This window comes from Phyllobates terribilis, unplaced genomic scaffold, assembly GCF_046119375.1.
Source record: "Phyllobates terribilis strain yellow unplaced genomic scaffold, ASM4611937v1 Scaffold_7__3_contigs__length_470593459, whole genome shotgun sequence".
NCBI lineage: Eukaryota > Metazoa > Chordata > Amphibia > Anura > Dendrobatidae > Phyllobates > Phyllobates terribilis.
In genome coordinates, this window is record NW_027362767.1 from 390023350 (window position 1) to 390045545 (window position 22196).

Sequence of the window (22196 nt, forward strand, 5' to 3'; positions counted from 1 at the left end):
TACCAGGGCGCATGGTAGCAGCCAAACTAGTGAGGAAGGTGCAGGAGCCCAGGAAGAATTGGAGGACGAACTGATGGAAGACTCATCAGATGAGGGAGACCTTGATCACAATTCTGTTGTGCGAGGTTGGGGGGAGAGGGCAGAGGAAGGAAGCATGATTGTTACCTCACCACCAACACAACAGGAACTTCGTGCTCCTGGATGCGCAAGACACATGAGTGCCTTCTTGCTGCACTATCTGCAACATGACCCTCGAATTGTGAGAATTAAAAATAATCCTGACTACTGGGTTGCCACACTGTTAGATCCCCGGTACAAAAGTAAATTTGCAGAAATTATTCCTTGCATAGAAAGAGATGCACACATGCAGGAGTATCAGCAGAGACTGTTGCAGAATCTTACATGTGCTTTTCCCCAAAACACTAGTGATGCACGTAGTGAATCTCACAGTTCCAACTTGCCAACCGTGGGACCGTCGAGTGTTCAGCACTCAAAACCTAACAGAAACACAGTATCGGCTGGTAACATCAATTTTGCGGAATCATTTCACCACTTTTTTAGCCCATCCTTTGCAAGGCCACAGGAGACAAGAAGTCTGACACATAGTCAGCGCCTAGAGACGATGGTACAGGAGTATCTCCAAGTAAACACTGAAGCCATGACCGTGTCACTGGACCCTTGCTCTTTTTGGGCTTCCAAGCTGGATAAATAGCTGGAGCTCGCCACTTACGCCTTGGAGATCTTGTCATGCCCCACAGCCAGCGTTCTGCACGCGGCTCTCCACTGATAATGTAGGCAGACTTACGCTCATATAGATGAACAAATCATGGATCCGAAACGACTTTTCTACTCCTGTGTCATCCTGGGGAGAGTAAAAGCTTTATGATTTGTTAAAATCACCTCACCAACCGTTTTAAGCTTCCATATTACTAATCATGTTTATCTGTATCTTGGCTGGAAAATAATTTGGGCCTTGTAGCAGTGTGCAGTACTGATTCTATTAGGCCATCTATACTAAACTCCACCAGATTTAAAATTACTAATCATGTTTATCTGTATCTTGGCTGGAAAATAATTTGGACCTTGTAGCAGTTTGCAGTACTGATTCTATTAGGCCATCTATTCTAAGCTCCACCAGCTTTCAAATTAATAATAATTTTTAGCTGCATCTAGCCCGGAAAATAATTTTGGGTCTCCTAGATGCGCAAGACACATGAGTGCCTTCTTGCTGCACTACCTGCAACATGACCCTCAGATTGTCAGAATTCGAAATAATCCTGACTACTGGGTTGCCACACTCTTAGATCCCCCACACGCTTCGATCAACCTTTTCAATTTAATAAAGAACAAAAATATGGTCATTTTTGAAATTATCAGCATTAGCAGGTTATTAGAAACTGAAATCAAACAGTTTTCAACTCAAAACTTTATTCTAGGTGATGTTACATTTGCTCATAGGACCCCTTGTTCGAAAGGAGCTTCTGAAATCTCTCGTCCATTGAATTTGTCAGGTTTTGGATGGTTTCTGCTTCAATTGTTTTGCATGAGGACAGAATACCCTCCCAGAGCTGTTGCTTAGATGTGAACTGCCTCCCGCCATCATAGACACGCCTTTTGATGATGCTCCAGAGGTTCTGAATGGGGTTGAGGTCAGGGGAGCATGGGGGTCACACCATAAGTTTGTCCCCTTTTATGCCCATATCAGCCAGAGATGCAGATGTGTTATGTGCAGCATGAGACGGTGCATTATCATGCATGAAAATGATCTTGCTGCGGAATACACGGTTCTTCTTCTTGAACCATGGCAGGAAGTGCTGTTTGAGAACCTCCACATACTTTATGGAGTTCATCTTTACCCCCTCAGGGATCCTTAAGGGGCCGGCAATCTCTCTCCCCATGATTCCAGCCCAAAACATTACTCCACCTCCTCCTTGTTGGCGCCGTAGCCGTGTTTGCATGGGGTGTCCATCAACCAGCCATCCTCCACTCCATCCATCTGGACCATCGAGCATTGCACGGCACTCATCGGTGAACAAATCAGTTTAGAAGTCAGTCTTCATGCATTGTTTGGCCCACTGGAGCCGTTTCTGCTTGTGTACAGTGGATAGAGGAGGTCGACAGGATGGCTTATGCACAGCTGCAAACCTCTGAAGTACCCTGCATCTTGTTGTTCAGGGGACGTTGGAGGCACCAGCAGTTTCAAAAACTTGTCTGCTGCTATGACATGGCTTTTTTGCCACTGCTCTTTTAACCTGACGTAATTGCCTGTAGGAAAGAGTCCTCAATTTTCCCTTATCAGCACGCACACGTGTGTACTGTGAATCAGCTACATACTTCTTAATTGTGCGATGATCAGGATGAAGTGTCTTGGCAATGTTGATTGTGGTCATGCCTTGACCTAAACACTCCACAATTTGTTGCTTCTCTGCAGCCGACACATCCTTTTTCTTTCCCATTTTGGCAGAAAATGTAGGCTGCTTAATAATGTGGGACAGCCTTCTTAAGTAGTCTTGCTTTTCATTGGACACTTCTATCAAACTAATTAGCACAGGTGTCTGCAATTGCTTACAGTGATATAAAGAGCCCTGACACACATCACCATCAATGAGTTTAACTGACAAACAAACAAATTCTTCCCTTATCACTCCTAAACACTTTTTGCATAATAATTTGGAACACAGTGTAAATGTGCTTTTCCACAAAACACCAGTGGTTCACGTAGTGAATCTTACAGTTCTAACTTGCCAACCGTGGTCTGTATGGAGTTGTTCAATAAAGGGCCCAAAATTAAGATAACATAGATGGGAGAGGTCTCTATGAATATGAATTCCTAAGTATTTTATACCCTGTGAGGGCCAGGCAAAGGGAAAGTTGGACTGGATGGAATCCTGTATGGATTTGGGGAGGGAGACATCGAGGGCATCAGACTTCGCTGCATTGATTTTAAAATTTCACCAAGTAACAAAGTGACCTATTTCAGCCATAACAGCAGGGATGGATATATGTGATTGCGTGATATATACTAGGACATCAACAGCAAATGCAGAGCACTTGTACTCAATGCCTCCCACCTCAATCCACCTAATATTGGGGTTATGGCGAATTGATGAGAGCAGGTGCTCAGTCACTAGGATGTATAAGAGAGAGGACAGAGGACATCCCTGACTTGTCCCATTGGTGATTATGAAAGGTGATGAAAATGTTCCATTTATCTTCAGCCTAGGTAATGTATTGCGATACAGGGCTGTGACTTTGGCTATAAAAGGGTCCCCTATACCCCTACCCAAAGCTTTTAAGAGAATAATATATGGCGTGCCAGGAGACTCTATGGAATTCTTTCTCAGCATCCAACGAGAGTATCTAATTGCAAATTTTTAACTGCATCTAGCCCAGGAAATACTTTGTGCCTAGTAGCAGTGTCTGCTAGTCAGTGGATTATCCCAGCTATTAAGCAAGCTACACCACCTGTAGTTTGGACACTTAATTTTTTCAAAGGAAATGGTTCGGGCCCCCGGGACACTCAGTGAAGAGCATCGGGGATTCACCCCAAGGCACAGGGGCTGGGACTGGTGGTAGGACGCCTTGCCGTGGACAGCCAAGCTCGATCCTTATAAAAGCTTTTTAACTGCAGCAGCTTTAGTGGACGCTACTGGAGCTGGAATTATGTGGCTGCTGGCATGAGACTTTTCTTCCAATAGTTCCATGTAAAAGGATTTAATGTGTACTCATTCAAATTAGACCGACAATTTAAATTAAAAAGATTAGACCTGCCTCCACCGCAGGGGGGCTCGCTTGAACCACCAGCGGACAGGCACCAGTATTGGGAGAGGGGGGCTGGCCGTCAGGGTCCACCACGGCTCTGGCACAAACCGGGCGACACGGAGGTCACACGGGCAGTAACGGACTGGCCGTGTCGGCTTCACACTTTTTTGGTTTTAGAAGGGCATGACATGCCTATATCTGTGACTCCCCCTCCTTTAACTCCTCCACCTCTTTTCTTTTCACATGACTATATGTACTTGTCACTTTTCCATGTGTCAGTTGTGTCTTCTGAGCAGTTTGTCAGCTTTTGGACACCTTTGAAGTGTTTTCTATGTGTTTCTATGTGTTTTTGTTTGCCTGCCATTGGTTTTAACGGTGTTCGAAGGTGTTCGGCGAACATACGGGTGTTCGACGAACCGAACCGAACTCGAACACTACAGTGGTGGCTCAACACTAATTGCAAGTTCCTCTGTCCTAATTTTTGTCAGCTTTTGCTTGGAAGGCATAGGCAAAGACTATGGGAGACTCACTCCCGAATAATGGGAATAAGGGTTCTAATATGCCGTACTGCATGGCTCTTGTTTGCCAACATTGCAAGTTCCTCCATCCTAATTTTTGGCTGCTTTTGCTTGGAAGGCATAGGCAAATACAATGGGAGACCCACTCAGCAATAATGTTAATAAGATTTCTAATATGCTGTACTGCATGGCTCTTGTTTGCCAGCATTGCAAGTCATCCATCCTAATTTTGGCAGCTTTTGCTTGAAAGCAAAGATTATGGGAGACCCACTCCCAAAAATGAGAATAATGTTTTTAAGATGCAGCACTGCATGGCTCTTGTAAGGGGCATTGCAAGTTCATCCGTCCTAATTTTTGGCAATTTTTGCTTGGAAGGCATATGCAAAGACTATGGGAGTCCCACAACCCAATAATAGGAATAAGATTTCTAATATGCTGTACTGCATGGTTCTTGTTTGCCAGCATTGCAAGTTGCTCCGTCCTAATTTTTGGCAGCTTTTGCTTGGAAGGTATAGGCAAAGACTATGGGATACCCACTTCCCAATAATGGGAATAAGGGTTCTAATATGCTGTACTGCATGGCTCTTGTTTGCAAGCATTGCAAGTTCCTCCGTCCTAATTTTTGGCAGCTTTTGCTTGGAAGGCATAGGCAAAGACTATGGGAGACCCACTCCCCAATAATGGGAATAAGGGTTTTAATATGCTGTACTGCATGGCTCTTGTTTGCCAGCATTGCAAGTTCCTCCATCCTAATTTTTGGCAGCTTTTCCTTGGAAGGCTTAGGCAAAGACTATGGGAGACCCCTTCCACAATAATGGGAAAAAGGTTTCTAATATGCCGTACTGCATGGCTCTTGTTTTCCAGCATTGCAAGTTCCTCCGTCCTAAGTTTTGGCAGCTTTTGCTTGGAAGGCATAGGCAAATACTATGGGAGCCCCACTCCCCAATAATGGCAATAAGATTTCTAATATGCTGTACTGCATGGCTCTTGTTTCCCAGCATTGCAAGTACCTCTGTCCTAATTTTTGGCAGCTTTTGCTTGAAAGACATAGGTAAAGACTAGGGGAGACCCACTCCCCAATAATGGGAATAAGACTTCTAATATGCTGTACTGCATGGCTCTTGTTTGCCAGCATTGCAAGTTCCTCTGTTCTAATTTTTGGCAGCTTTTGTTTGGAGGGTATAGGCAAAGGCTATGGGATACCCACTCCCCAATAATGGGAATAAGTGTTCAAATATGCTTTACTGCATGGCTCTTGTTTGCCAGCATTGCAAGTACCTCCATCCTAATTTTTGGCAGCTTTTGCTTGGAAGGCATATGTAAAGACTATGGGAGACCCACTCCCCAATAATGGGAACAAGGGTTCTAATATGCTGTACTGCATGGGTCTTGTTTGCCAGCATTGCAAGTTCCTCCGTCCTAATTTTTGGCAGCTTTTGCTTGGAAGGCATAGGCAAAGACTATGGAAGACCCACTTCCCAATAATGGGAATAAGGTTTCTAGAAAGGCTGTACTGCATGACTCTTGTTTGCCAGCATTGCAAGTTCCTCCGTCCTAATTTTTGGCAGCTTTTGCTTGGAAGGCATAGGCAAATGCTATTTGAGAGCCACTCCCCAAAAATGGGAATAAGGGTTCTAACATGCTCTACTTAGTGTTGAGCGAGCACTAAAATGCTCTCGTGCTCGAAGCTCGGGCCGAGCTCACCGTGAAACTCAGGTGCTCGACCCGAGCAATGAGCCCAATGTTAGTGTATTGGAGACCCGAGCATTTTTGTGCCGCCACTCCGGCAGTCTGTAGAAAGCCTAAAAATTGCCGAAAACGATAGAGACAGTGCTCAAAAGACATGGAGACAGCATGGTGATCTCCCCAGGAAGCATTTCTGACCCCCAGGTAACTGCTGTCAACAACGTGGTCAGAGTTATTAAGCCATTTTTTTCGGGCTCACAATAAAACGTTCTAAAACTAAACTGAAATGGTTTTCCTGTGAAATATGTTAAGGAATTTCCTTTCCAGGGTAAAGACTTGTGTATAAGGTAAAATAAATGACTAAAAACAAAAGTACTCCTCCACACCTTGAGCTATGTTCACAAGTAGCATTTTTTATGCGTTTTTGCACTTCTGTATTGCTTTCAACCGTGACAAATGCATTCACCGGGAAATGTCATTTTAACATTTTACAACCTTATCTGGCCATGTGCTGTGTGACACATGCATACAATGTTGAAAAGACATGGGAACAGCATGGGGAAGACCCCTGGAAGCATCTATGACTCCCAGGTCACTGCCTAAATGTGTGCAGATCAGAAGTGATCCTTGCCGCATCAGAAGATGCAGACTTGCAACTATCCACGTGCACGTCCTTGTCCCAGGGCAGTGTTCAATTGTACCTCCCCCATTCCTTGCAATGCAAGCGCAAATATGCAGCCAACCACCTGCAGGCTGCAATACCATACTGCTAGCTTGCACTTGAAATGGGGCCTTTTTGTTTGGAGGAGGCCGAAGCTGGCCACTACCTCATGGCTGCTTCTGCAGTGAGGTATCCATACTCAGTCCCCAGCCGTCCGGCGGCCGGGTGTCCACACTCGGTCCCCAGCCGCCAGGTGGCGGCCGGGTGTCCATACTCGGTCCCCAGCCGCCCCACGGCCGGGTGTCCACACTAGAGTTGAGCGGTGTTCGAATTGAACTGTTCGCCAATCTCAAATTCGAGCTGTTTTGGGCGGTGTTCGAGCCGTTCGACGAACCCGAACGATTTGAAAAAAATCCGGCTGGTCGAGGTTATGTTTGATAACTGTTCATGCACCAAAATCGTAACTGGATTTTTTCTCAGTAATGCTGATAATCATTGTTAATACACAGTTTGAGTGTACAGCGGGGCGGGGGGAGGGGCATGGGATGGATCGCTGCAGAAATAATGAAGATCTCCTTTTTTTTTTCTCTTTTCCGCATTTACAGTGGGGAGGTGCAGTCTGTCAGCCTATCAGCAGCGCACACACGGAGCGAAGTGTTTTTTTTCACACAAACAAGGGCATGTGTCATTGGCTGTGTATGTCACATGTCCTTGCCCTATAAGACCCAGCCATTTTCCCCGTCGCCACCATTTTCTCACTGCTGCAGCTGAGTGTTAGACGGCACCGCTGCTGCTGTGTGCGCGCTATACAGTATAACTGTGTGAATTGCAAGCCAATTTTACCTGAAATAGAAAGATAGCTTGGGAGTAGGGACTAGTTCTAATTGCAGCCCTTTTGAGGGCTAGGTTACAGCATTTCCTATTACTTTTAGCAGGCAGGTCTGTGCTCTTAAATACACTATTTCTCATTCCTCATTCTTAATTAGCAATTAAGTAAAGAGATCAAAATACTTAGTAAATCTGCTTATTCAAACATATTTTTTATTATTATTATTATCACAAAACATACAGACACCCCATAAAAGCATATGAAAAGCCCCTAAAACACAGGAAACCCCAATAAAATTGAGGCAGTGTGGTCAAAGATATCACTTTAAGCACCAAAGATAATTACAGTTCAGAGAATCAAGATATAAGGTTAATGAAGTAGAATTCAGAACCTCTTAATTTCGTGGACTATACCCCATGTACAAGCCATTAAATTGTCACATAACATATGTAGATAGAATGCAAAGCCTCATAATTCAAGGGATATATCCCATATACAAGCCAGTGAAATTATCACACTTATTACATCAGTTACAGCTTATATAAAAAACATAAAGCAATACATTAGGTTTGGGTGCACATCACCACTGATAGGGATCATGCCAAAGTACTAGTTAACAACCAAGTGGTATCAAGATTATAGTACCCCCAAGGCAGGCATAATACAAACCAGTGCCAGAGTATTGGAAGACCACACTGCCTCATACCCCAATGCGCGTTTCGCGTGCTACCCCCGACGAAGCAGCACGCAAAACGCGCGTTGGGGTATGGGGCAGTGTGGTCTTCCAATACTCTGGCACTGGTTTGTATTATGCTTGCCTTGGGGGTACTATAATCTTGATACCACTTGGTTGTTAACTAGTACTTTGGCATGATCCCTATCAGTGGTGATGTGCACCCAAACCTAATGTATTGCTTTATGTTTTTTATATAAGCTGTAACTGATGTAATAAGTGTGATAATTTCACTGGCTTGTATATGGGATATATCCCTTGAATTATGAGGCTTTGTATTCTATCTACATATGTTATGTGACAATTTAGTGGCTTGTACATGGGGTATATTCCACGAAATTAAGAGCTTCTGAATTCTACTTCTATAACTTTATATCTTGATTCTCTGAACTGTAATTATCTTTGGTGCTTAAAGTGATATCTTTGACCACACTGCCTCAATTTTATTGGGGTTTCCTGTGTTTTATGGGCTTTTGATAAGATTTTATGGGGTGTCTGTATGTTTTGTGATAATAATAAAAATAATGTTTGCATAAGCAGATTTACTGAGTATTTTGATCTCTTTACTTAATTACTAATTTAGAATGAGGAATGAGAAATAGTGTATTGTAATTGGGGTTTCCTCATCCTGTTTTAAGGATATAAATACATTACATGGGAAATGAACGTCTGTATCCTTTTTTGTTTACAAATATTTGTGCTCTTAAATAGACAGATAGGTTGAGAGTAGTGACTAGTTGTAATTGCAGCCCTTTTGAGGGCTAGGTAACATCATTTCCTATCACTTTTTGCCAGGCAGGTCTGTTTTAGTGCTGTGCAAGTGTTTTTCACAGCATTTGGCTAAATCTAGCTAAGCAAATCCTTTTGGGCCTATTGCAGTGTGTGTTAGTCAGTGGAGTAGCCTATCTGGAGTTGCAAGCTACACCACCTGTGTATGTAATACAAATTTTTACTGCACCTAGCCAAGTAAAACCTTATGGGCATATTAGCAGTGTGTAGTACTCATTCGATTAGGCCATCTATACTAAGCTCCACCAGCTTTCAAATTACTAATAATTGTTAGCTTCATCTTGCCTGGAAAATAATTTTGGGCCTGTAGTAGTGTGTGGTACTCATTCTATTAGGCCATCTATACTAAGCTCCACCAGCTTTCAAATTAATAATAATTTTTAGCTGCATCTTGCCTGGAAAATAATTTTAGGCCTGTAGCAGTGTGTGGTACTCATTCTATTAGGCCATCTATACTAAGCTCCACCAGCTTTCAAATTAATAATAATTTTTAGCTGCATCTTGCCTAGGAAATAATTTTGGGCATAGCAGCAGTGTGTGGTACTCATTCTATTAGGCCATCTATACTAAGCTCCACCAGCTTTCAAATTACTAATAATTTTTAGCAGCATTTTGCCTGGAAAATAATTTTGGGCATAGCAGCAGTGTGTGGTACTCATTCTATTAGGCCATCTATACTAAGCTCCACCAGCTTTCAAATTAATAATAATTTTTAGCTGCATATTGCCTGGAAAATAATGTTTTGGGCATAGTAGCAGTGGGTGGTACTCATTCTATTAGGCCATCTATACTAAGCTCCACCAGCTTTCAAATTAATAATAATTTTTAGCTGCATCTTGCCTGGAAAAAAATTTTGGGCCCGTAGCAGTGTGTGGTACTCATTCTATTATGCCATTAATATTAAGCTGCACCAGCTTTCAAATTAATAATAATTTTTAGCTGCATCTTGCCTGGAAAATAATTTTAGGCCTGTAGCAGTGTGTGGTACTCATTCTATTAGGCAATCTATACTAAGCTCCAACAGCTTTCAAATTACTAATAATTTTTAGTTGCATCTTGCCTGGAAAATAATTTTGGGCATAGTAGCAGTGTGTGGTACTCATTTTATTAGGCCATCTATACTAAGCTCCACCAGCTTTCAAATTAATAATAATTTTTGTTCTCTCTAAACGTTTGTTCAGCGCTGCTGGTGGTTTGCTGACAGATAAGTGCACGCGGCTGTCCACTGATAATGTAGACAGACTCACGTTCATAAAGATGATCAAATAATGGATCCGCAAGGACTTTTCTACCCCTGTGTCATCCTGGGGAGAGTAAAAGCTTGGAGATTTGTTAAAATCACCTCAACAACCGTTTTAAGCAACTCTGGGGCAAATGATGCCACTTAAGTGGTGTCTGTGCCCCAAATTTTTGGAAAAAATGGAGACTCTTTTTGGAGTCCCCTAGCTTTGTTTTACGTGACGTTGACATCGTCAATTACAGGTGGGTTGGGTCTCCCCCCCCTTTTAACCGTAAGAAACTACATACACTATGGCTTGGGGTAACACAGATGGTTGAGTCTCAAGAGTTGTTTACTCAGAGGTCTGCTCCAAAGCTTCAGTGTCTGCTAGTCAGCGTAGTAACCCAGCTGCGAAGCAAGCTGCACCGCCTGTGTATCTAATAATGATTTTTAACTGCATCTTGCCAAGGCAGATTGTGGTGACCCCCAACCAAACCCAGACACTCAGCCCCCTACCGCCCCCCTTTCATTGACAATACAATCATGTAACTCTTACAACTGGATGGGTGAGGATCGGTCACAGCTTTATTAACTGTTTATACTCATTACATTAGAAAGGCAATTTATTTTTAAAATAACTCAGCTTGTTGCAGCATGCCCTGTGTCTCTACACCAGCATGTTGGCCAAGAAGTGTAACTCTCCAACATGTCCTTTCTATTTCCAGACGACGGAGGATCCTGCGTACTCTCATGCAGGACTCTGACCCCCATCCATCACTCTTAACGCTTGTTCCACTCCGTCCTGGAGTCCTGACAGGAATATGTCCAGTCCAATATCGATTAAGTGAACACAGTCAGGCCATATGAGGCCTGCTTTATCTCCTTCCAGTTGTCCGACTCTGTCTCTTATAAATTTTGCCATCCAAATATTTATTAGCTGCCTTGTCCTTTCGATGGCCGTGATGTCTCGGGCACCTTTCCATACCGCGCTCAGCACAATCTCTGACTATTTTTGTGAAAAATTCTCTGAAGCGCTCAGTGTCTAGTTTCATTATTGCCATTAGTTATGCGCTCTTGTGATAACCTAGGTCGTTTCCCCCGGCCTGTATAACTAAGATGTCCGGACCTCTTGCCTCTCTCCCTACCTTGATTACCTTGATTAGTACCTGTGGCCATTGCAGACCTTTAATACCTCTCCAGTTCAAATATGTGTTATGAAACTCCGCCTGGGCAGACTTTCGCCCTTTTTTCTGCACAATATATATACGAGTGGCCTATCACCCACACTGTTGGCTTAGCATCACTTGTAAATGAAACAAACCACGTTAGGATAACAAGTCCGGTCTTATATATCTCGCCAAACACGTGGATCGCCATCTCCCTATATTCTGAACTTCCATTTGTGACAGTCCTGCTCTTGCTGCTTCCGTGGCCGCGCCTATGCGGAATGAGTGTGTCCCATATTCTTTGGGGTGGTTCCCTGCCGATATTATGCATTTATTAAATATAGCTTGGAACTGGTATCTTGATAATGGCATTCCATCAATGTGTGATAGGAAGAAATTACTTTGTGATCTGATGGTTATATATGTTTTTACTACTGTTACCAGACTCAGTGTACCATTTGTGGGTTGTAAAAGTACCCAAGTGCCCCTGCCCGCTGGAACCGTTTTCAATTTGCGTATGCGTAGACGTATTGCATTATTGGCTATGACTACGTCTTGGTGTAATAAGCCACCACTGGTGGTAATTTTGGATTGAGGGACTAATTCGCTTATGCATAGCACCCCGAAGAAGGCGATCGCAAATGCAGAAGACAGCAGTGTTGCTTCAAATTTTGAGTAGCATGTTAATGGTGTTAGGGATATGATGTGAGAAATCAGTTTTAGTGACATGGAACGGGACATCTACACTCCTGACTTGGCTGACCCCTTTTCCACCCTTTTATAGATTGTCTGATGATGAATCTCTTTGTCACATGTCCCCAATTCAGTAGTTGGAAGTGAAATGCTACTCCGGTCAGCCACCGCTGCGCTGACGCCCCTGATATGCCCCTCATCATTAGCTGGTGGAGAAATTCTATGGTGACTTGTAATCTGGCTTGTTCACATTGGTCAACCCGTCTGCCTGCTACTAGTCGTGTCCACTCTTCCTATGCCTTACCGTGTGCTTGCCACAACGACGGGGCAACTGATGCTCTGATTAATGGCATCAACTGTTCTACACTAGATCCCATAGGGAGGCTGGGCAACTGTTGCCCGATGGGTGGGCGTTGGGGAGGAGCTCTGTGAAAATCTGCCAATTGAATTGTGATAAAGCATTAGCAGCAGCGTTAGACCCCTCAGCATCGTGGCTAGCGCGGACCCATACATTGTGTTTTAGGCACAGGAATGCTAGCCGGCGTAGTAGGCCTAGCACTGGGAGAGACGATGATGCCATATTATTAATGAAGTGCACTAGGCTGGTGTTTTTTGTTATGAAGAGTATATTTTTGTTAGCCAGGCACGCGCCTCATATTTCTATTGCTACCACTATTGGAAACAGTTCCAGGACCGTCTGTTTTTTTGTCAGCACTTGTTCTGCCCATTACAGAGGCCATAAGCTTGTGCACCATTGGTTATTTAGTATCGCTGCATATCCGCCTGATTCTGCCGCCACGGTAAATAATCTTAGTTGAACGTTGGACTGTTCTGCTGACATAAATAACGTGTGACCGTTGAATGATTATAAGAAGGTTTTCCACACCTCTAAGTCCTCCCGTAGCTGCCTGCTGATTCTGATTGTATGACTCGGTTTAGATGCTCCTTTTGTTGCGGGCGATAAATGAAGAGAAAAAACCCTTCCGACTGGCATCACCCGGCTCGCAAACACGAGGAGACTTAGTAATACTTGCATCTGCTGTAGTGTTACTTTCCATACTGCGAAAAAAACCTAGATCAGGTGTAATGTTTTGGTATTTTTTCCCATAGGAGGCTGAACAACCTTGCTGTGGTGTCGATTTCAATGCCTAAGAACAATTTTTTTTAGCTGTGGGGCCTATGTTTTTGATTGGGCGTAATGGGACTCCAAACCGACGGGAGATGTTTATGAATTTGTTGAGTAAGGGGCAGCGAAAGTGGATGACCAATCGCCACATGGCAGGAAAAGAAAGGAAAAAATCAGCTCACCCACCTAGAAGATTAACAGCACGGAGCCAGGAGTGCTACCAGACGAACATGAGGAACCAGGAAGATCCAGCTGAACAAATCTTCTAAAATCCACTTTTTATTGGTTCATACAAAAAATATTTTAAAAGTCCACCTTGGAGAAGAACAACAAATGCGTTTCGAACTAAAGGTTCTTAATCATTGCATAGCAAAAAAACAGCAAGGAAGTGGTATTTATATGTCATGTCCTGCTATGCACCTGTTCAAGGCTGAGTTAATCAGAAATTTAAACACATACCATGTTAAAATCGTATAGAATAGAAACAATGCATATAAATGTAAATAATCCAAAAGAAAACGAAAAGAATTAAAAAGGAACATATATATATAATAATAATAATCTACAAATGATCACTCATAGTGATACATCAAATCATGTCTGATGTTTAAACCCGCTGGTACACGTGTATTTAAAGTATAAATCCACCAATTTTCTCTATTAAGGAGCTTTCTCCTATAATCATCCACCAAATCTCCACGGCCCACGGAGGGGCCACCACAGTCAGTGAATCCTTACTTATTTAGTATGGAGTCTACCAATAGTTTGGGCGTATTAACCCAACTGCGAAACAAGCTGCACCGCCTGTGTATCTAATAATAATTTTTAACTGCATCTAGCCTAGGCAGACTGTGGGGACCCCCAACCAAACCCAGACGCTCTGCATCTAACCCAGCCAATCATTTGATAGTATTGCTAGTAGCAGAGTCGCATAGGCTCTAAACCTTGCATAGCCTGTGCATTTTTTCAGATCGATAAGGATGACCCAACTCATGTTATCTGTAACATTTGTCACCAAAAGCTAAGCAGAGGCCAAAAAATCCATAGTTTGAGTACTTCATGCATGAACCGTCACATGGATATGAAGCATAAGTTGCAGTGCGAAGCTCACTGTGCTACAATGCGGCCTAGCGGGCCGGGACAACCACCATCGTCAATTCCAGGTGGGTTGGGTGTCCCCCCCCATTTTAACCGTAAGAAACTACATACACTATGGCTTGGGGTAACACAGATGGTTGAGTCTGAAGAGCTGTTTACTCATACTATAGCCTGGAAATCAGAGGTCTGCTCCAAAGCTTCAGTGTCTACTAGTCAGTGGAGTAGCCACCGCCTGTAGATCTAAATACAATTTTTTTTTTCAAATTCAATTTTTTTTTGATTTTTGTGTTGAAAAAGTACAAGAAAATACAATATACATAGTAAAAGGGGTAGTATAACTATAAATCTATGCATTACGATAGTACATTGGGGGGTTTTCCATCAATATCCAGATCAAGCATGTATTTTTCCATATGAAAGCTAGAGAGAGAGGGAGCGGACCACGGCAGACCACCAATCAATAGAGTGCAATTATGATCATTGTTGTGGCGACATCACGGATAACTTTAGTTGGCGGCTAGATGGTAGGCGTCAGAGTTTTGCAAATCAATCCAATCCCTCCAAATCACACAGTATTTATCAACATCAGCCGGTGAGATGGCAATCAGATGCTCCATCCTATTAAGGAGGGAGATCTCCGCAAACCATTCCTCCACAGTGGGTGGGTCTCTGCTTTTCTAGTGTCGTGGAATGACATTCTTAGCCGCCTGTATTAGGTAGCCTATTGATGACCTTTTATAACTATGTTTACTTATTGGTAACATTGATAAAAAGAGGGCTTCTGGCGTATTAGGGATAGTCAAACCAGTTATTTTCTCAATCATGGGAACCACCTTTGCCCAAAATGCATTTATTATAGGGCATGCCCACCATATGTGTGACATTGTCCCTTCCCCCTCCACACATCTCCAACATCTATCTGAGACCACTGGATACCATCTATGAAGGACTGCTGGTACCAGGTGCCATCTAGAGATAATTTTGAAGGAGGTTTCCTGAGCTTTGGACCCTATTGAGGTTTTATGTGTTAGGAAGAAACATTTATCCCATTGTGAGTCAGAGAAGGACTTCCCCAGTTCCCTTTCCAATGCACCGCAGAATCCTGGCCTATTGTCAGTTACCTGGGCAATGAGGAGATTATACAGTAGGGAGATATAGTGTGTAGGGGGTGACAATGATAGGCTCAATTTTTCAAAGTTTGTGAGATCTCTATGAAGATGTATGCGCTTCTTCACAGTTGAATAGAAGTGTTGTAACTGGTATATTTAAAAGTAGCCTTCGGGGAAGTGGCTCTTCCCTGTATTAAGTCATTGAGGGGGAGCAGCGAAATATTGGAGATGACATGAGAAAATAATATCGGATGGGATTTATTTGAACCGAAAAATCTATTTGCAGATAGTCCTGGTGGGAAATCTGAATTATCTGAAATTGGAATCAAGGGGCCCTGGGGGTCGATTGAGGATAAGCTTTTTTTTGGGATCTCAAAGCTAAAGCAGTGGCATAAGTACTATATGACATGAGGCCAAGAGAAGGGACAATTAAATGGGCGCACCATGGGAGAGTGGTAAGAGCTTTAGGACAAATGGATTGAGCTATTTTGAACCATAATTTCCCCTACAAATGATGGAAGAAGTCCAGGATTCTAGCGTGTACTTCTGCCATGTAATACCTTCTACAATCCGGAAGGCTAAGGCCCCCCTTTTGTTTGTGTCTGATCAGAACGTCCCCCCGAATGCGTGGACGCACACTTGCCCAGATAACTCTGAAAAAGCTACTGCGTAGTCTTTTCCAGAAATTTGAGGGAATTACCACGGGAATAGTTTGGAAGAGGTATAAGAGTTTAGGTAGGACATTCATTTTTAGTATATTTATTCTGCCAAATCAGGAAAAATCCTTCACTGTCGAAGAAGTAAGATCTCTATGGAGTTGTTCAATAAAGGGCCCAAAATTAGGATAAAATAGACGGGAGAGGTCTCTATGAATACGAATTCATAAGTATTTGATACCCTGTGAGGGCCAGGCAAAGGGAAAGTTGGACTGGATGGAATCCTGTATGGATTTGGGGAGGGAGACATCAAGGGCCTCAGACTTCTCTGCATTGATTTTAAAATTTGACCATGTACCAAAGTGATCTATTTCAGCCATAACAGCAGTGATGGATATATGTGGTTGAGTGATATATACTAGGACATCATCAGCAAATTCAGAGCACTTATACTCGTTGCCTCCGACCTCAATCCACCTAATATTGGGGTTATCGTGAATTGATGAGAGCAGGTGCTCCATCACTAGGATGTATAAGCGAGGGGACAGAGGACATCCCTGCCTTGTCCAATTGGTGATTATGAAAGTTGATGATAATGTTCCATTTATCTTCAGCATAGCTGACGGATTGCGATACGGGGCCATGATTTTTGCTATAAAAGGGTCCCCTACCCCAAGATTTTTAACCCCTTAACAACATCTGACGTACTAATATGCGTCTGTGCCCTGGGACTTAAGAGACAGACCCGTATTAGTACGTTATGGCGATCGCGCGCGCACACAGGCTGTGCGGGTGCGATCGCCGCCGGGTGTCAGCTGATTGTCACAGCTGACACCCGATACTATGTGCAGGGAGCGGTCCTGTGCCGCTCCCAGCACATTAACCTCCGCGATGCTGCGATCAAAGTCGATCGAAGTCTATCGCAGCATTGCGGGGGCAAGGGGAGGTGATCGCCGATGCTCACCTCCTCTTCCAGCTTCCAGCGCAGTCTGCAAAGGCTTCCCGGGTGTTACCATGACGACCCGATGTCGTCATGACATTATCCGGGTCACCAGACAGCAGGAAGATTGTTTGGACATGCGCAGTGCATCTCCAAACAATCTCCTCACTGTGCATCGCTGACAGCCTGCATGGCACAGGGATGGTGCTGCATTCCTGTGCCATGCAGGCGATCAGAGAAAAAAAAGTGAAAGTCCCAGAGTGGGACAAAGTAATAAAGTGTATAAACTGTCTAAAAGTGAAAAAAAAAAAAAATATTGCAAAAATATTAAAAAAAAATAAAAAAAATAATCCACCAAAAATAAAAATATAATGTACCCATCAATAAATATTATTATAAAAAAAAACAAAAAAAACAATAAAAGTACATATATTTGGTATCGCCGCATCCGGAACAACCTGACCTATAAAACTGTCCCACTAGTTAACCCCTTAAGTGAACATGGTAAAAAAAAAAAAAAAAAAACGAAGCAAAAAACAATGCTTTATCACCATACGTCAAACAAAAAGTGGAATAAAAGGCGATCAAAAAGACGCATGTAAATAAAAATGGTACCGCTGAAAACATCATCTCGTCCTGCAAAAAACAAGCCAATATACAGCTCCATCAGCCGAAAAATAAAAAAGTTATAGCTCTCAGAATAAAGCGATGCTAAAAAATATTTTTTTCTATAAAATTGCTTTTATTATGTAAAAGTGCAAAACATAGAAAAACGATATAAATGTGGTACCGCTGTAAACGTACTGACCCGAAGAATAAAGCTACCTTATGAATTTTACCACACGTGGAACAGAATAAAAAAAAAACAATTCCTGAATTGTTGGTTTTTGTTTATTCTGCCTCCCAAAAATCGGAATAGAAAGCGATCAAAAAATGTCACATGCCTGAAAATGGCACCAATAACAACGTCAAGTCATCCCGCAAAAAACGAGCCGTCACATGACTGTCTGCCAAAATCTGGAAAAATTATAGCTCTCAAAATATGGCGATGCAAAAACTAGATTTTACAAAAAATGCGTCTTTTAGTGTGTGAAAGCTGTCAGTCATAAAAACCCCATATGATTCTGGCATTGCTGTAATCACACCAACCCGAAGAATAAAGTCGTCTAATCACTTATACCGCACAAGGAACGGCGTCAAAAATAAACTCTTGGGTTAGGATTGGGCTAGGGTTAGGGCTGGGTTAGGGCTGGGTTTGGAGCTAGGGTTGTGCTAGGGCTAGGGTTGTGCTAGGGTTAGGGTTGTGCTATGGTTAGGGTGGTGCTAGGGTTAGGGCTGGGGTTGGGGTTAGGGTTGGGGTTAGGGTTATGATGGGGTTGTGATTTTTTTCAAAAGTAAGAAAAAAAGATGACGATATGGCGACTAGTTTTGAGCGCAAGTGCTCGCTACTTGAGTTTGCATCGGGGACTCTGGTATGCATTGAGTATCGTGGGTATTTGAGTGACATGCTCGAGTCTCTGCCCCATATGCTTCGTGGCCAAAAAAACTTTACGGGGATTGCCTGCCATGCACGAGCGATCCCCGCATGTTTTTTTTTTGGGTGTCTAATAACCGTGAAACATGCGGAGCAGGGACTCGAGCATGTCACTCGAGCACACGCTCTACATGGTGCATACCTGAGTACCCGATGCAAACTCAAGTAGCGAGCACTTGCGCTCAAGACTAATAACAACTTATTCAATATGATGACCTAATGTAAACAAATTTTGTGTCGTACCTCTGGGTTCAAAATATTCACTATACACCTTAATAAAATCCTTGAGGAGTATAGTTTCAAAAATGGGGTCACTTGTGGGGAAGCTCCACTGTTTAGGTACATCACGGGCTCTCCAAGCGCGACATGGTGTCCGCTAACAAATTGAATGGAAAATCGGCTCAAATTGTTAGCGGACACCATGTTGCGTTTGGAGAGCCCCTGTGTGCCCAAACATTGGAGTTCCCCCACAAGTGACCCCATTTTGGAAACTAGACCCCCCAAGGCACCTATCTAGATGCATAGTGAGCACTTGGAACCCGCAGGTGCTTCACAAATTGATTCGTAAAAACTCGAACACTACAGGGGGTTGGCTCAACACTAGTCCACACATGGTCCCCAGCCACCTGGGGGCGGCCAGGTGTCCATAAACCATCCCCAGCCGCCCCTATTTCTCCTGTGACCTTCCCCCACACTTTTCTTAGCCCGGCCTGCTTTAGGGCAGCATTGGACGAGCCCACCAGAGAACCAGACTCCTCCGATGGGCCCTGGCTTCTCCATCAGGGGAGTTGAGAGTGCCAAGGTGAGGAGCATGATGATGATGATAGAAGTTAACATTTGCTTTGTTTTCATGGAATGCAAGCGCATGTATATAGTAGCCGCTAGGCTTGAGGTGGTCAGCGTCTTGGCGCATATCCTACCTCCTCCAAGGATTGCTGGATGTTTTCCTGCAGCTATCCCAGTTCTATGACTCCCGTTAAAACAAAGCTTCAGGTGATAAATGATAGATGAGGTGGTAGCAAAGGCAAAAGAGCAGGAGGAACAGGGACCATTCACATCAATATCAGGCCAGTTAACCACAGATGTCTTGTAGGATATGTTTCTGTACCAAAAGGAGCGGTTCGGCTACACAGTTATAGGGCATACAGTGAGTGCAATGCCTACCAAAAATTTTGAGGCACTCCAATGCCCCTTGGAAGTGACATGGAGGTCAGAGGGCCTTAACTAAACCGTTTTTTCCATTTATAGCAACTGGGTCTCCTGTACACTGTTGGCCTAAGCAGTGAATGGAAGGCTTTCCAAAAATTATGAGGAACTGCAATGCCCCTTGAAACAGACGTGGATTACAGCATACTATAAACCTTCTACCCATTATTGGTGAGTGGGTCTCCCTTAGTTTTCGCCTTTGCATTGAAAAGCAAAAGCTGATTAAAATTAGGAGGAAATGCAATGCCGGTTGGAAGAGTCGTGGAGGTTAGAGGTAATTAAAAACAACATTTCAATGCCCCTTGGAAGAGCTGTGAAGTTCAGAGTGGTTTAACAAGACGGTTTTAATGCCCCTTGGAAGAGTAGTGGTGGTTGCAGTGGAATAAAAAGACAATATCAATGCCCCGTGGAAGAGACGTGGAGATCACAGTAGCTTAACAAGATGGTTTGAATTCCCCTTGGAAGAGATGAGGAGGTCACAGTAGCTTAACAAGACGGTTTTAATGTCCTTTGGAAAAGTGGTGGAGGACACAGCAGCTTAACAAGATGGTTTTAATGCCCCTTGGAAAAGACGTGGAGGTCACAGTAGCTTAACAAGATGGTTTTAATGCCCCTTGGGAAAGTGGTGGAGGTCGCAGTAGCTTAACAAGATGGTTTTAATGCCCCTTGTAAAAGTGGTGGAGGTCGCAGAAGCTTAACAAGATGGATTTAATGCCCCTTGGAAAAGTGGTGGAGGTCGCAATAGCTTAACAAGCCGGTTTTAATGCCCGTTGGAAGAGACGTGGAGGTTGCAGTAGCTTAACAAGAGGGTTTTAATACCCCTTGGAAAAGTGGTGGAGGTTGCAGTAGCTTAACAAGATTGTTTTAATGCCCCTTGGAAAAGTGCTGGAGATCGCAGTAGCTTAACAAGATGGTTTTAATGCCCCTTGGAAGAGACGTGGAGGTCACAGTAGCTTAACAAGACCGTTTTAATGCCCCTTGGAAGAGGCATGGCGGTTGCAGTAGCTTAACAAAATGGTCTTAATGCCCCTTGGAAAAGTGGTGGAGGTCGCAGTAGCTTAACAAGACGGTTTTAATGCCCCTTGGAAAAGTGGTGGAAGTCGCAATAGCTTAACAAGACGTTTTTAATGCCCCTTGGGAAAGTGGTGGAGGTCGCAATAGCTGAAGAAGACAGTTTTAATGCCCCTTGGAAGAGCTGTGGAGTTCAGAGAGGTTTAACAAGATGGTTTTAATGCCCCTTACAAGAGCTATACAGTACAGCATCTTAAAAACATTATTCTCGTTATTGGGGTGTGGGTCTCCCATAGTCTTTGCTTATGCCTTCCAATCAAAAGCTGCCAAAAATTAGGACGGAGGAACTTGCAATGCCCCTTACAAGAGCCGTGCAGTACAACATCTTAAAAACATTATTCCCATTATTGTGGAGTGGGTCTTCCATAGTCTTTGCCTATGCCTTCCAAGCAAAAGCTGCAAAAATTTAGGAGGAAATGCAATGCCCGCTGGAAGAGTCGTGGAGGTTAGAGTTAATTAAAAACAACATTTCAATGCCCAGAGCTGTGGAGTTCAGAGTGGTTTAACAAGACGCTTTTATTGCCCCACGGAAGAGACGTGGAGGTCACAGTAGCTTAACCCTAGAACGCATACCTGGGGCCTCGCAGGCCTGCTAGGTTACTTGTTTTCTATTTTCTGCAAGATTACTTAGAAGTTTGAAACTCTAGGTATTCCTCAGGTATATAGTTGTTAGTAATTTCTAGTTTTTCATATATTTTTATGTTATAGGCATTTCGGTAAAACAACTCTTTTTTTGGGACTACCCCATATTTACATACCTGGGGCCTTTTAGGCCTGTACTTGGTTTACATGTGATCCTCAGTCTTTTTGTCTGTACTGTTACTTAGAAGGAAACCATATCGCTTCAGGAAGAAAAAAAACATGGAAAAATGTAACAAAAGAGGAACTATATGGTTATATTGCCCTTACTCTTCTGGCAGGGTGTACAAAATCGTACGATGTTCCAATCAGAGAATTATTTCTGAACCCTTTTTCAGATCCACACTACAAAGCTACAATGTCAGTCAATAGATTTGAGAATATTCGGAGAAGCCTTCGTTTTGATGATAAGAGACCTCGTCCTGTGAGGTTGGAAACAGATAAATTAGCCCCTATTAGCTACATCTGGAATCTTTTCATCAAAAACTGTACAAAGCTTTACCATTCTAATGACAATGTGACAGTGGATGAGCAACTTCTTGCCTTTAGGGGACGTTGCAAATTCATTCAGTACATACCCAGTAAACCTGCCAAGTATGGCATAAAAAATTTCTGGATGTGTGATTCTACAAGCTATTATGGCATGAATGGTCTGATTTGCTGTGGCAAAGAAGCTGATGCTCCAGTCCAGAAAGGCCTATCTTCTGACATAGTAAAAAAAACTTGCAGTACCAATTTTCAATTCTGGAAAAATATAACAA

The 22196-nt window shown here is 43.2% G+C and overlaps 1 protein-coding gene across 3 annotated transcripts in view; it reads left to right on the forward strand.

Annotated features, from left to right (window-relative positions):
* Positions 1 to 22196, forward strand: part of LOC141153250 (cytochrome P450 2C19-like) — a 104178-nt gene that overhangs the window by 11994 nt on the left and 69988 nt on the right. Inside the window, exon 3 of one of the 3 annotated variants that reach the window (XM_073637953.1) lies at positions 1346 to 1357. The exons of the other annotated variants lie outside the window; for them this stretch is intronic. Within the exon in view, the coding sequence (XP_073494054.1) occupies positions 1346 to 1357 (12 nt within the window). The remainder of the gene's footprint in view (positions 1 to 1345; positions 1358 to 22196) is intronic. 3 annotated transcript variants of the gene reach the window in all.